This window comes from Grus americana, chromosome 8 (genome assembly GCF_028858705.1).
Source record: "Grus americana isolate bGruAme1 chromosome 8, bGruAme1.mat, whole genome shotgun sequence".
Lineage (NCBI taxonomy): Eukaryota > Metazoa > Chordata > Aves > Gruiformes > Gruidae > Grus > Grus americana.
In genome coordinates this window covers 34,383,658-34,399,079 of record NC_072859.1, presented here as the reverse complement: position 1 = coordinate 34,399,079, position 15,422 = coordinate 34,383,658, and the positions used below count along the sequence as shown (strand labels likewise).

The 15,422-nt window shown below is 56.5% G+C and overlaps 1 protein-coding gene across 1 annotated transcript in view; it reads right to left on the bottom strand.

Annotated features, from left to right (window-relative positions):
* Nucleotides 1-6,529, bottom strand: part of SGIP1 (SH3GL interacting endocytic adaptor 1) — a 60,666-nt gene extending 54,137 nt beyond the window's left edge. The window contains exon 1 of the mRNA XM_054834214.1: nt 6,219-6,529. Within this exon, the coding sequence (XP_054690189.1) occupies nt 6,219-6,228 (10 nt within the window). The 5' untranslated portion in view covers nt 6,229-6,529. The remainder of the gene's footprint in view (nt 1-6,218) is intronic.
* Nucleotides 6,530-15,422: the final 8,893 nt, after the last annotated feature.

The following is a 15,422-nucleotide window of genomic DNA, read 5'->3' as shown; positions in this document are numbered from 1 at the left end:
TTAACCTCAAGTCGATGTTTTAAATTCCTTGCAACACGTAGGTGGAGAATTTTAAGAGATTCCCCCCCCCCCCCCCAATAACTCTCCTTAAAAAAAAAAAGTCATAATTTAAGGGCAAAGACACGCCAAAGTCAGGGGTGATTTTCCACGGCTGGGGTGGGTAAGGAACGGCTCCCAGATAACGCGGGCTGCAAAGCGTGATTTTTTTCCAGGCCTGGTACCTCACTGCTTTCAAACAATATTTGCACTAACCCAGTGCAAATGGGGACGTGGTAGGGAATTTCCCCGTCCCGCCTCTGCGGTGAGGACCACTGGCGTGCGGGGCAGGAGAGGGGGGTTTGCTGGCCAGGGTAGGAGCTCCATCCCTGCTCCCGAAGGACAGTCCCCAAATCCCCTGTGTCCCAGGAAAGCACATGCACCCCGGGGGGCTGTGCTGGCACCAGCGGCTGCCTGGCGACCGTCTGTGAAGTTAAAAACCACCTAAAATTAAACTGAAAATTAAAATAAATCATTCTGTGAGACTAAGTGCAAAAAAAAAAAAACCCACACCAGTAGCTGTAACCACTGCAAGCCTTACTCTCCTTCAACCACACAGATAAAGCAAAAAAAAAAAAAAAAACACCTTCCAAAGCCCCCAGAAACATCAGCCTGCAACTGAATTTCTATTAAAAACAAATAGCTGAGGCTGTTCAATAGCTGGCAAGGCAAACAGGGCTACACTTTGTACTACGGCGTTGCACATGAACCGCCCACTCCTCTAACAAACAAACTGCACAGCAGCCAGGTGTTCGCCTTTTTTCCTACCAAACCTGTAGGAACTCAAATATACTGTCTTTAAAAAAAAAAAAAAAAAAAAAAAGGCTATATTGGGCCAGCACAGAAAATGGGAACGCTACCACATCTGAGCTTTGCTCGCAGCCAGCATCACCCCCCCACGGACTTTCCAAAGGTGGATGGATCTTCGGTGAAAGTCTCCAACTAGAGCAAGTTTGGGGCGTCCAAACAGCTTCAAGTCGCTGGTTTGGGGAGGAGCCCTGCCTTCCCCTCTCAGATCCCAGCAGTGGGTCAGGATCCCCGGCACAAGCGCTGGGTAAATCCCATTTTATGCCACCCGCAGCTTCGCAGCCTCAACACCAGCATTTAGGGAAGGGTATTTCCACACACAACCATGTTTTTCCACCTTTAACTGCTCAAGACCCTGTGACGGAGGTTCAGGAAGAACAGACACATGATTTAACCTGTATTTTTTTTTTTTCCCCCTAAAGCGTCTTTAAAATTTGAATAAGGCCAATGAATCATGCAGAAAGTTTGTGCCTTGGCAGAGAAACCCAAATTGCTGCATTTGGGCACCGGTTCGAGATGCCCACGGGCGCACTTTAAACTGGGGCTCACTCCGAGGAGGCATTTTGCAGACCTGCATCACATGCAGTTGAGTTTTGCCATATTTTCTATCCTTTCTACCCAAAACCCAAACCTTGTCTGGGTTTTGCTTCAGCAGCTACATCCCATTGATCATTTCAGGTGCGAGGCAAACATCTGGTTTCCCTGCCTTGCTCATATTCCGGTTTAAATCCTCAACGCCGCCACCGCTTTGGCCACCACGTTGGTACCCTATGGGTTTTAACTGGCCGGTACTGCCAGCCCCAATTCAAAACATTTCCCAAATTTCTGGGGTTTGGGTGGTTGTTGGTTTGAGCTGGAGCCATTCCTCCCTTCCCTCCCTTAGTGTGGAGAAACACACTGCCAGCGGACCAGAGCTGGGAAAACTCACACCAGCTCAAGGATTTGGATGCCTGAAAAACAAAAAAAAAAAAAAAAAAAAAAAGGGTTCCCCCCCACCCCACATAGACTAGAGGTTGCTACTGCAACCTGTTCAGCTGGCCGACCTCAGAACTGCTGAACAAATTCATTCAAAATTGACAGGGATGCTCTTCAGGTCCAGTTTGGCCAGCCCAGCTCCGACCCGGAGTGAGCAGGACTTCACCGGGAGCACCACGATGGAACGTGGGAGCACGTCACGCTCCCCAGAGCGGGGCCACGTCCCCTGCTTTTGTACCCACAAAACCAAGAGCTAAAGAGCTCCTTGGAGTTTCTATTGCAAACGCTTTGCTTCCCAAACCCCCATTTTGACATACCTCATCCTCAGTAGCTCAAAACCTCAGTCTTCCCGTGCCGGCAGCACCTGCAGGCAGGATCAGCCCTCAAAACACACCCCAAAAAGCCTTTATGCATGTGTCTGCTTTTGAGAAGCAGTGAAACGTCCCCAGCCCTGTGCCCACCCTGGGCTACGAGGAGAGCCCAGCTGCTGGCCGAGGGACAGCATCGCCCGGTGCCATGCAGGGCGGGAACAGAAGGGTCAAACATAATCCTCTCTTGCACTCATGAAAAAATAAACAAATAATTAAATAAAATTAGTTTCCCCACCAGCATCAGGTCTGTTGGTTAGGCAGCAGCTCCAGCAGGTCTGAAAAAGTCCCCCTTGCACCTCAGGACACGGCTGGAGATGCTTCTGCAAGCCCAAGCCCTGAGCCTCTTTGCCAACCCAACCTCGGTCACGGGTTGCTGCTCAAACAACGTATTGGGAAACACAGGTCCTAACTTGGTGTTAACGTCCTCATGTGTTTTCTGGGATGGTTTTGCCGTCCATGCCTGAATTTATGTTAACTGCCTCAAACCTGCTATTGGCTTTCTCAAATAAAAGACGAATGTCCCTACCAGGCCATTCCCTTGACAAGTCACACGGCCAACACTAAGCACATTTAAATGCACCATTTACTGAAACAAAACCACCTAAAATATAATGAAGCCAATTTTCTATCCTAATCAAGAAAAAGGCTTTTTTATGTGCCATTAGATGCCTCTGGTCCCAGTACTACCTGTTCAGCACGATGAAAACACAAGGCCTGGAGACAACCATTGCTAAAGGATGATGATGCAGGAAAGTTTTTGCCATTTTGGATGGAGCAAACTCCCCAGAAACACGTGCAAAAAAGCCTGGAGAAGAGTTACACAGAAATTTCCACTCCGGGAAAGCTTCTCCCCAGCACACGTCTGGTTTGGGCGCTGGAGAGGCGCAGGCGCAGTCTCCCACGGAAGGAGAAGTTACCTTCCCCAACGTAACCACGGCTGCTCCCACCAGCCACATGGTCGCCTAATCTTTCCGAACATCACAGAGCTTCTGGCTTGAGTGACGTGTTGCAGCAGTGATTTCAAAACTTAATTAAGCTGTATAAAATGCCTTCAGTACACTGGAGATGCAACAGATGGATTAAAAAAAAAAAAAAAGGAGATAAACTCGTTCTTGCGCACGGATGTCTACCTTAATGACAGGCCCAGTGCATTTCTGAGTACTGGTGAGATGTTTTACAACCAAAGGGAACATCTAAATACCTCTCCTGTCTACAGCCACACATGCAGGGACCTTCCCAGCACGTGGTGGGACCTCTCCAGCAGCGGTTTGGGTCCCAGATCTAGCACCGACACCTCCCCCCCCGCCCAAGTTCTCCCCCAAGTTATTTTTGTCAATTCAAAGCTGGGGGATTTTAGTCCCCATCCCCAACACCGACTTCCCACCTGTGCGAGCCAGGCCAAGCACAGCAAAGCCACCCCCAACGCGCCAAGCGATGGCAACGCCCGTGCGCGCCGCTGCGGAGGTGGAGGACCACCCGCTTCTGGTGGTCCAGATGCCGTCTGCCACGTGGTCGGTTCTCCTGCCAGCAAGGACTGCTTTCTTGAGACAGCATCCACACCTAGGTGGGCTTTTTGGGGTGGTTTTTTTTTTTTTAGATATCATGATTTTTAAACATACAGCGAATAAGCAGCGCTTTTTCTCCCCCATCTACCAGGAGAAAGAGAAAATATTCCGTATTCGGTTCAGAACAAACTAGAACAAATCGCACGTCCTGCATCATTCCCAAGGAGCCAAATTCTTTTCCGAAGAAGAGGATCCAAAGCCGCCAGCCGTGGGTGATGCACCTCCCTGAGCTCCACCCTCAGCTTCCAACATTTTGGTGAGACAAGTGATTTAAAATAATAATAAAACCCCTTTAACACGTTTACCGCAGGGAACTATAGGTATTTTTGTGCAGGTTTAAAAGTTTCAGCTCAAATTAAGCTAAGCGCGTTCCAAAGCATTCTTATACTAAAATAAAGCATCTCTGCACAGCGTCAGTGTTTCAGCTGGATATTGGTCACAAAAGTTTCACTCTTCCGCAAACGGAGCCGCTTTCCAACTGCTTAAAGATTCATCAAAAGCAGTAATTATTTCTTCTGGTTTTCTCACTTCCATTCCAGGTCCCCACACGCATTAGCTAGTTGGGGGACACGTTAAGCAGTTTAATAAGTCACAGATAACGGGGGAACTTTTTATGGCTAGTATTTTTTTCCAAATTTCTTTTTTTTTTTTTTTTTTTTAAAATACAAGACTGGTTCACGAAAGGCGATTCTGCCTCTGCGTTAGCCCAACCTCCGCGGTGCGGGGCAGGACATCCCCGCCAGCCCTCGTCTGCACCCACCGGCCGAGGCTCCCGCGCAGCGGCATTCCCCGGGCAAGGCAAAAATCCTCCAGGAAAAAAAAAAAAAAAACAACAAAACAAAACCAATCCTCCCAAACAAACGAAAAACCCAAACGCCTTCCCCCCAACCAGCCTCAAAACTAGTTAAATAACAGAAAGCAAGAATCAGAGCAGGCCAGCTCCAATTTACCTACATTAATTCCTCCACAATTACAGGCGCTTTTGAGGGAAACCGCGTCGTTACCGACATCTTCCCCAAAAACGACCTGTTCTCGCGCAGGCTGCGCGCCTGGCTCCCAGCGTGTCACGTATGTCAGCGCGGCGCGATGAGTTTGATGACATGGTCTAAAATTAAAATCTCTTTTACTTTGTGACTCTCCTCAGCGTTAGAGGAGACGCTGAAGGCATTTCCTCACATCAAAGGACAACAACATTCATCTCCTTAACGCCGAGGCATCAAAAAAGAGTAAGCACCGACTCCTCATGCCCGGCCATGACAGCACCCGAATTTCCAAGGTTAGGCAAATATTTTAAGTTAATAGAAGAACTCTCGGTTACACGGAGCCCGACGCCTTTCTAGGTTGATTGGGACAGGGTGGCAGCCCGCGATGGACAGGGACAGCCTGATTTCTGCCTGTCATCCCGGGGAAGGCCGGGCAGCCGCCTGGTTAGCATGCCGGCAGCGCTGCGAGCCCGGCGCTGGATGCGGCTCGGTCCGTCTGCTGCGGCCAATGGGCCGTAAAAAACAAAAAAATTAAAAAAAAAATTTTGATCTCGCTGGCCCTGAAGTGTCTGTTCTGCTAGGGAAAAAAAAAAATTAAAAAGTCTTCCTTTCCCTGCATCTTAGTCCGGAATAGGTTAAGCTCTTTTTGATTTTAATGTATGTCATTTGTCTCGGCCATATGTAAAAATTTCTTTAATGCCCAGGGGCTTTTCCCACACACGATCAGACGCACAGTCTCACAACGCTCCCCGAAGTACCTTGTGCCTGGAGCCCATATTTCATTCTCATTTCCTTTTTTATCCCAATAAGCCTCAATCCGACACCCCCCTCCCTGCTCTTCCCCAGACCCTGCACCTTCAAACCAGGGACACTACACGGCAAAAATTTCCTTAAGTTCAAATATCCTCGTTTCCTACTGAAAAGATGCTCATCCCTACAGCTGCGCTGTAAACCCACAGAACCCCATCCATCATGCACAGGCTTCACAGCCCCGCTCCATGCGGGCAGATAACGCTCAAATTCATCCTCCGTGCATCACGCCAGGCTGAGAAAGCGGGTTTCCGAGAGAAGGATAAAATAACGTTTAAAGGACCCGAATGCCGACCAGCCCCATCCCGGCCCGGGCTCCCTGTCGCTGCCCAGGCTGCCAGCCGGCGGCTCTGCCGGCGAACCGGGCGTTTGCACACCCCGAAGTGCCTGCACAGGGCTGGGGATGGAATTGCAAATAATCTGATGGGCTTGATATTATATCACCATCCGCCAGCTTGCCAGCTCGCCGGCAGTGGGCAGGGTGCTTCGCTTCGATTGGGATTAGGGGGAGGGGAGGATTTTATTTTTATTTTTCTTATTATTTTATTTTTAAAAAAAAAAAAAAAAAAGGAAAAGGATTCACGTACACAGGTTCAATGCATCCTCCCTTCCTCCACCATTGCTTTTTAAACTCCAGCGATCCCAAAAGACATGCTCAGATCATCACCTACCTTCCATCATGGTGGCAGAATTGCATTCCTCAATTTCCAAGGAGCCTGAAAAAATACAGGAGAATACGATCCCAGTTACCAGATGCTTAACGTAAGCCCTTCAATCAAACACCTCCGATCCCCGGCTCGCTTAGCTGACAGAATAACAAGGAAGGGGGGAAGGAAGAAAAGAAAAAAAAAAAAAAAAAAAAGGTGCTGAGGCTAAGGGCAGGCCATGGATGCTGCTGTGCCTGTATCACCTCCCGGAGCACCGGAGGATGCTGAGAGAAAGGGAGGACGAGCCGGGCTCGGCTCCGGCGCTGCCAGCAGCGCAGCCGGTCCCTCCCGCCCCGCACCTCGTCACATGCGTGCTCGCTCCCGACACAACCCCCCCCTCCGGGAACACACCAACCTATTTCCCATTTTTCTTCCCCCCCCCCTCACTTTCACCAAAAGCGTAACCCCTCTTCGTACCTCGTGACGCACTTCCCCTCCCTCTAATCCTATTGCAGCGGCTGGGGGAGCCAGATTAATTCCCGGGCGCTGTCAGATTAGGAGCGTGCGGGGAGACCGGCCGGGAAGTGGGGGGAAAAAAAAAAATAATAAAAAAAAATATATGTATATAAATCCAGCCTGGATAAGGCAGCGGAGCTCGCTCTGGCAGCACCGTGCTGGGCGAGCAGAAGGGCTGCGAGCTGGGATGCACATCCGCGGTGCTGGGCCCTGCTCGCCTCTCCCGCAGCCATTCAAGAGAGAAATCCGTGGGGCTGACGTCACATCGCCAGCAATTAGCCCCGAAAGGATGATGCGGGAGAAATGTCTCCCCCGCCCCGACTGCCTTCTAAGAGCGCCTGGGAATTAATTTCGCGTGAAGAGCGGCCGAAGCATCGCCGGAGCGGGGAACAAAAGAGGCCGGGGAGGGTGGGGGGAGCTGCAAGAGCTGACCCCCAGCCTCTGCCTGGGAACCCCCCCACCATCCCCGCGGCGGCTGCTGCCACGGCTGCCCTGGGAGATGCCACCGGAGCCAGGCGCTACGAGCCTGTCCCAGCAAACTGCCACGTCCCCCCCATTTCTCTCTGCCAGGCACCGCACCCCCTGGCACAGAGCCGAGCCCCCCCCAGCCCCCCCGTTGGGGTGTGCGACCCTTGCACGCTGTTGCTCAGAGCTGCTACGAGGGCAGGGGCAGTTTGGGTGGAGGTGACAGGTAACGCCGTGCAGGAGTTACAGGGGGCAGACACCCCAGAAAACAAGTGCAATACAGAATTGGTTCTGGCAAAATTGACTTTGACCAACTCCAAAAGTTTGCTTATATTCTTTTTTTGCTGGCAGGAAAAGATGCTTTTAAGCCTCTTGCGCTTGCACTGAACTAGTCGCCATGCACGGCTGCGGAGCCACGTCCCTGGCGTGCTCATCTGAAACGGCACCCACCGCTGCGAGGGACGGCGGGGACACCCGGGGCGCACGTGGGTCTGTCCCCGAGGCCACCACCGCAGCTCAGCGCCCAAAGACGCTGGGGATTACGACCATCAGCGCCAACCTGCACGCGTGGAAGAGCTGCCTGCCCCCACCTCTGCTCCCCGCCGGGCACAACGGCTTCGTTTCAAGCACAACCAGCCCATTTCGGCGCTCTCAAACGGGGCTTTTTGGTGTGACCTCGTACCTGTGATGGAAACTTAACTTCTACCTGGCACCCTGCATCACCTGCTGTAGCAGCATCCCAGCCAGCCACACGCATTTCTCAGGACTTCACCCTGCTCACAGGCAGGGACAGCAATACCTGCACCATTTTTTCCATTAAAAAAAACCCAAACAACCCCACAGCAATTTTTTCCCCCCATTAAACCCCTTCCTTTTTCCCCATTAAAATAATCCAAAAACCAAGCACCTCTGAGGGTTTGGATACACCAGAGCAGAGATGAGCTTCAGTGCCGCAGAGTCTCCGACGTCGAGCGCATCCCCAGCCCTCGCCCACCCCAGCCGGTGAGAAATGCCCCCACGTGCCGGGCGGAGGGACGGGATTATTTAACAGATGGTTTGGTTAATCCCCGCGAGGAGCTGCTGCGACCTGTCCCAGCTGCCTGTGTTTTCAGCGCGGGGTCGCAGGGAAGGGTGCCCAGCGCCTCCGACAAATCCGTTTGTAATCCCAGGGCGAGCGCAACGCGCTGAACGTTGTTCCACTGCCCCCCCAGCCCAGCCCCGAAACACCCCGCGGAACCAGGCTGGCACACGTGGCAGGATGCCCAGGTGATGGGCACACACCTGGGTCCCCAAACCCCTCCCGGATGCACCAAGATAACACGGATCCTCTGATGTTCATGGAGCTGCTGGAGCCATCCCGCATCCCAGCAGCTCTCCGGCCGGGACAGACGTGGCAGCCCACCTCCCACAGCTCTTGCGCTGCTCCTCGGCAGGGCTCCTGTGCCTTCAACGAGCGGGGAGAGCTGTAGCTTCCCCTGCAAACCCCCTCCCAAGCTGGGCAAGGGGGAAATGGCTTATCTTCACCAAATCCCTCCATTTCAGCGCTGAGTTCTGGCAGCCTGCATCGCTGCACGAGTGCGGGTGGGAACCCGTGGGTTATTGCTAACGCAGCGCGGCTCCAGCTTTGGTCGGCTCCGCGGGGTGTCTCGACCTTATGAAATAATCCCTGCCATGTGGCAAGACCGAAACTCATCTTCCTGAGGGCAAAATTAACTCCCCCGCTAACGACACCACGAACCTGCTCCCTGCACTGGGCTCTTCCCAACGCCCGGAGAGCCGGGTCGTCGCTGGAGCACACCCATCTCCCGGGGAGGGCAGCGTGCCGGCAAACCCCTCTCACATTTCAAGGTAAAATTGGTATTTATGGATTTCCAAATGATTTCCAACCACGCTAGCTGAGACATGGACATTTCTCAGCAAAAGTGCTGGAAATCTCAGGCCGCTCCTGAAGGATACGTGTTAGGAAGCCACAAGTAAAAATCCACAGACAAAGTCAATGGCCTTAAAAAAAAAAAAGGCAGAAAATGAGTCACCGGAGTGCATTACTCATATCCGAGCAGAGTCATGCTTTAGGTACATGTGACAGGCACCGCGGGAGCGGAGGAGCCCGGTTTGTCCCCCGGCCGGGGACACGGAGCCCCGGGGAGCATGGGGCGCAGCACGGACGGGGATTTGCTAAATAAAGCTCCAATCCGCCAGACTCATCCCCGCGCAGGATCTGGCCCTGGCAAATCCCCCAGCATTAACAGCAGCAACGGGCAGCCGGTGGATTGTTTACATCTCCGCGTACGCGGCTCCGCAACCCTTTCGCTAAACCGTAATTAAACCTTTATTAAAAATCAGCTCATCCATTTCTCGGTTCCAGGTGGAAACAGCGACAGGGCCAGACCCCGCCCGGCAGCCCCGTTACCCGCAGCTCCCATCGCCACGCTGCGCTCCGGAGCTCTGCTCTCCCCCATCACCTGCAAAATAGACTTTCCCAACAAAGTTCAACCATTTGCCCGTCCCCCTGTAAAATTAGTTCCTCCCGTGCAGGGCGCGCGAGGTCGGTGTGCTGGACGTTATCAATCCCGGCACGCAGGAGTCTCACCGCCAGCGCGGACGTTTGTGCCTTGCTGCAGGGCAGCTAAAGACAAACCCAAGCCCTTGCACAGGCTGCCATTTGGGCTCCAATAAAGCGACGTATTTACGAGATTCCTTGCTCGAAAGGCTTCTCCCTACCAGGGAAGGAGGCTGGGGGATGCAGGGCCCCACCAGGAGCATCTCGCCCAAGTCTCCCGCGAGCTCGGGAGGGTGCGGAGGCAGACGGCCCATCCGCCGCGTCCCGAGCGCCAAACGCCCTCGCACAGACTCCTCGGAAACGCTGCTGCCTGGAAAACCGAACCAAAAAAGCCTGTGCCCCGAGATGCCGCCAGGCTCGGCCACCCCGCATGGTGTTTTGCACGGCCAGAGCATCGCACGTGCGCCCGCTGCGCCCCGGTGGGAGCGGGGCTGGACCAGCTCTTGGAGCGCACAGGAACGAGCCCTGCCAGCCCCCCCGCTCACCCCTTCCTGCCCACCATCGCCACCAGCAGCGGGGACCGCGGGCCGGCCTGGCCTGGCCGGGGGAGAGGAGCAGCACCCGCCCCGCGTCCCCGGGCACAGGGCCCCTTTCAGGACGCAGCTGCTCCTCGCTCCACAATAAAGCCCGTTACCTTCTGCTCTATTAGTTTTTTTTTGCTCTATTCATCCCGCGTTTTCCCAGGCACAAAGAGCTGCTGGGTCCTTTCCATCTCAGCGAGCTGCTCCGAGGAGGGAGGTGGGAGCCAGCCCTCGCCCGCGGTGCCACAGCCCGTGGGGGGACGCGCGCCCAGAGAGGCGGCAGAGCCGGATGGGGTGCCGGTTTGCCCGGCAGCGCTGGGTAAAACGCGCTTATCGTGCGTCTAATGGGAGACCCAACACACTCAGCTCTCCTCCAGACACGGAGGACAGCGAGTCCTTAGCACGGAGGAGGCTCGCTGGGGGTGCAACAGGAGCAGAACGCGGCACAAGCGCACGCCGCACCCCCGGCACCCCCCAGCCCTGCTCCTGCCCACGCTTCCCCACGTGCCGCCCCTCGCCCCGGTGCCTGCCCCTGCCAGCACGCAGGGAAACAGCCCGGGGGGTACACAACGACGCCGCTCCCCCGAGGAGCGCACCACAAAACGCTCGGCGCCCTGCCAGGCACCCCGCACCCTGCCAAGCGTCCCCCAGAGCAGCCAGCCCAGGCTGGGAACCAGCCCAGCAGCATCCCACACAACCCCAAACCACCCTTGGGTGCGAGCAACCCCCCAGTCGCGACCACAGCACAAGTCACGACAGGGCTGGGAACGGGCACTCGTTCCCCCAAAACCAACCGCGGCGGCTCCTGGGACCAGCCGCCTCCATCGCCGGGCGCCAGCAGGACACGGGGGGCGGCACGCACCCATGGGCTGGAGTGGGCGGCCCCGCTCGGTGCCCCCAAAAACTCACATTTTGCCACGCAGGGCCCCTCCAGCGAGCGGCAGCGGGTGCCCCTGCGGCACAGGGGTGTTGGCGGAGCGGAGGCACAACCTGCACGCTCGAGGAGCGATTTTACGCTGCCGGAGCCAACCGCCTTATTTAATAGCGATCATGTAAACAGAGGTAATCAGGCTACGCCCTGGGGTGCAAAGGCAGGGTGGGAGCCCCGCACACACCCTGCGCCCTGCTCTGCCCAGCCAGCCCGATTCCTGCTCCGCATCGCTGCAGACCGCGCTGCATGGAGATGCCAGCTCCGAAACGCCCATTCGCCAGCACCGAAACCCACCTCCCCCCGGGCGTGAGGGACGCCTTCTGCATGCACCACACCAAACTCACCTTCACCTGCTCCCTCCTCTTCCTCTCAGCAACCTCCCCTACACCAGGAGCCCACCCCCCTGCTAATCAGGGGCTTATCAGGGGCTAATCAGGTTAATGAGCTGCCCCAGCACCACACCGGCCGGGGACGAGGCGCAGCTGAGGGCTGCCGGGGGGCAGGGGGGGGATGCTCCAGCCCTGTCACCCTCCGGCATGGGGTGGGGGGACACACACGACACATGGGGGGCTCTGAGCCAAACCCTGCCCCTGGGGCCGCCGCAGCCCTGCACATCCCCAGGCTGTCACCGTTTCTGGGCCTGAAAGGGACACACCGCCCAACTGTGGAATATTGTTAACTGCTTTTTTTGGTTGGTTGGGGTTTTTTTGGTTTGGTTTGGTTTTGTTTTTTTTTTTTGTTAAAAGAAGGCATTCCGGATCACTGAAAAAGCCCTGGCGCGCCCCACAGACACGGGGGTTTGCAGCCAGCAGCCCCACCTCACACCACACGCCTGGTCCTAAATATTATGGAGCCCATTTTGGGTTTGATCAGCCTCGAGCACGCTTCCAGGATGGGAATGGGCTTCCCCATGTACCCCCGAGCCTGGGGTGGGGGGGTCACCACCGCACCCCGGCTCCCCACGCCTTGCCGGGCTGGGGGCACCCCACCGCCCCGCATTGCAGCCAGGGTCCCCATCGGGTGCGGGAAGGGAGACCCGGCTGCACGCCCCAAAAATACCATTTCATCCAATCCTGCCCAAAGAGGCGTTCATTTCACTCGAAATGCTGCACCCCAGGGGTGCAGAGGGAGGCTCAGCAGCACGCGGGGGGCCAAGCAGGCGTCAGCTGTCGAAGGTAAAATCAACTTTATAGGGACGGTGTCAGCTGTGGGCATTTCAAAGGAACTTCATGTGTCTGGACACCGTTGCCTCGTTAGACATCAGCACAAATAAAAGCAGGCTCCGAGCTCCTGCGCTGTTCCCCTCTTCCCCGCAGTTTAAGCATTAGCTTAATTAGAGTATCAGTTAGCAAGGGGAGAAAAATCAGAGAACAAGACCGGGATTACCTGCGATCTGCAGCAAAATAAAACCAAAGGAGCCCAAGACACGCTGCCTAGCACCCGGTTTCTGCTCCGGCGCCGGCTCGCGGGGGCTTTTCTCCCCACGGTGCCAGGGGAGCGGGTGAGCACAGCCCTGGGAACCCCCGGCAAATCCAACCATATTCCAAACACGTTTTTCCCTCTAGGTGCGATGGCTTATTAATTTAGTTTAAAACCCCCAACCGCCCTGACCACGCAGGAGCAAACCCGCGCTCCTCCCTGGCAGCAGCAGGGCTCTGCTGTACCCTCACGGACCCGAACCGGCACAACCCACATGGGTCCGGTCAAACCCGGGGCAGGGGGGAGCCCCCCTTGCTGCACGGGTGGGTGCAGCTCGGCCGGAGATGCAGCTGGCATGGGCGCCCTCGGGGAGCACATCCTGCTCCCCAGCACCGCAGCCGGGCACCACCCAGTCCCGCTGCCGCTTTCTGACGGTTGCTCGCCTCGGGCTGATTTTTTTTTCCTTTTTTTTCTTTTTTGGGGAAGGTTTCAACCCAAGTAGCTCAGCTGAGAATGAGGTTATGGAAAAAAATATGTTCCTTTAATGCTGAAAGTATTCTTACCACGTTTCTGCTGTGAAACCCTCCTACCTTTGCTTCCGGGGCGCGCTCCCCCAGCCCTAAGAGCACGCTTTGGGGCTGCTGCGAGGATTTACCTGTATTGTGCTGCAGATGGGGGTTGCTCAGGGATTGGGGTGCTCCTGCTGCACAGGCATGATGCCCACCCTGCCCAAGAGCCCGGCGCGGGGTCTGCGGGGAGAGACGATGGCCGGCCTAGTTCAGGGCGAATGGAAGTCAAATGCTCGGCATTATTGCTGCTCCAGCGTGTAACCTCATGACTCCCCACCTTCGATGTGGAGGCAATGTCACATTTGGTGGAGCACCCATAAATACACTTCATGTGAATGCGTCCTCCAGCCGCCAGCAACGTGGCCCACATTTCCGGGGAGGAAACATTTATCCCTCCCTTGTAAAAAAAAAACAGAGATTTTTCTGCAAGATCCATGTAGTAAGTAAAAAAAAAAGTGTGGGAGCTGCAGGCGGTGCGTGTGAGATGGGAGGAAGAGAAGGTGGGAGGTAAAGAAGTTGGGCTGTGGCTGGCGTGTTTGGGGCCGGCCAGCTGCGCTTGCACATCAGCACAGCGAATGCGGAACCGTGAGCTGCTGCGGAGCAGGAGGGAGCGATGCTGGAGCACGTTGGAGCGGGGAGAGGGCAGGGGTGCGTGCGGGGAAACATCTGTGCAGCGTGGCAGAAAAGGCAGAGACATCCCCACAGGTGAGCACCCCGAAGCGGGCCTGGAGTCACTGCCCCAGGTGTGCGGGGTTCCAGCTGTGCAGGAATCCAGCTGTGTGGGGATCCAGCTGTGCTCAAGCACCGGCTATGCTCAGTCTCCAGCTGTGCAGGGCTCCAGCTGTGACCCGCTCCAGCTGTGCGAGGTCCCCAGCGTTGCACGCCCCCGGCAGTACGCAGCTCCAACTCTGCACCGCTCCAGCTGTGCACGGCCCTGGCTGTGTGGGACCACAGCTGGACAGCTCTCCAGCTGTTTGGGGTCCCGCCATGAGCCGCTCCAGCTGCCTGGGGCTCCAGCTGTGCATGGCTCCAGCTGTGCTGGCCCCCGACTGCGCGTGTCCCTGCTGTGCATGACCCCGCTGTGCACGTCCCTGCTGCCGGTGTCTCTGCTGCGCGTGTCCCCACCGGGTGTCCGAGCCGTGTCCCCCGCAGTGGCCATCCCACCCGTGCACGGCCCGGCTGCGCAGCGTCCTGCCGCGCTCGCTGCGCTGTGCAGTGGGCTGGGGCCTCGGCAGATGGAGCTGTGCAGCTGTGCAGGCAGCCCTGCGCAGGCAGGATGGGAGCTGGGCAGGCAGCTGTGCGCAGGCAGGATGGGAGCTGGGCAGCTGTGCAGGCAGCTGTGTGCAGGCAGGATGGGAGCTGTGCAGGCAGCTGTGTGCAGGCAGGATGGGAGCTGTGCAGGCAGCTGTGTGCAGGCAGGATGGGAGCTGGGCAGCTGTGCAGGCAGGATGGGAGCTGTGCAGGCAGGATGGGAGCTGGGCAGCTGTGCAGGCAGCCGTGTGTAGGCAGGACGGGAGCTGTGCAGGCAGCTGTGTGCAGGCAGGATGGGAGCTGTAGAGCTGTGTAGGCAGGATGGGAGCTGTGCAGGCAGGATGGGAGCTGTGCAGCTGTGCAGGCAGCCATGTGCAGGCAGGATGGGAGCTGTGCAGGCAGCTGTGTGCAGGCAGGATGGGAGCTGTAGAGCTGTGCAGGCAGGATGGGAGCTGTGCAGCTGTGCAGGCAGCCATGTGCAGGCAGGATGGGAGCTGTGCAGGCAGCTGTGTGCAGGCAGGATGGGAGCTGTAGAGCTGTGCAGGCAGGATGGGAGCTGTGCAGGCAGCTGTGTGCAGGCAGGATGGGAGCTGTAGAGCTGTGCAGGCAGGATGGGAGCTGTGCAGGCAGGATGGGAGCTGTGCAGCTGTGCAGGCAGCCATGTGCAGGCAGGATGGGAGCTGTAGAGCTGTGCAGGCAGGATGGGAGCTGTGCAGGCAGGATGGGAGCTGTGCAGCTGTGCAGGCAGCCATGTGCAGGCAGGATGGGAGCTGTAGAGCTGTGCAGGCAGGATGGGAGCTGTGCAGGCAACCGTGCGCAGGCAGGATGGGAGCTGTGCAGCTGTGCAGCTGTGCAGGCAGGATGGGAGCTGTGCAGCTGTGCAGCTGTGCAGGCAGGATGGGAGCTGTGCAGCTGAGCAGGCAGCTGTGTGCAGGCAGGATGGGGCTGGCAGCAGGCGCTGCAGCGGGCTGAGCCCCGTGACGTGGGGACCCGCGC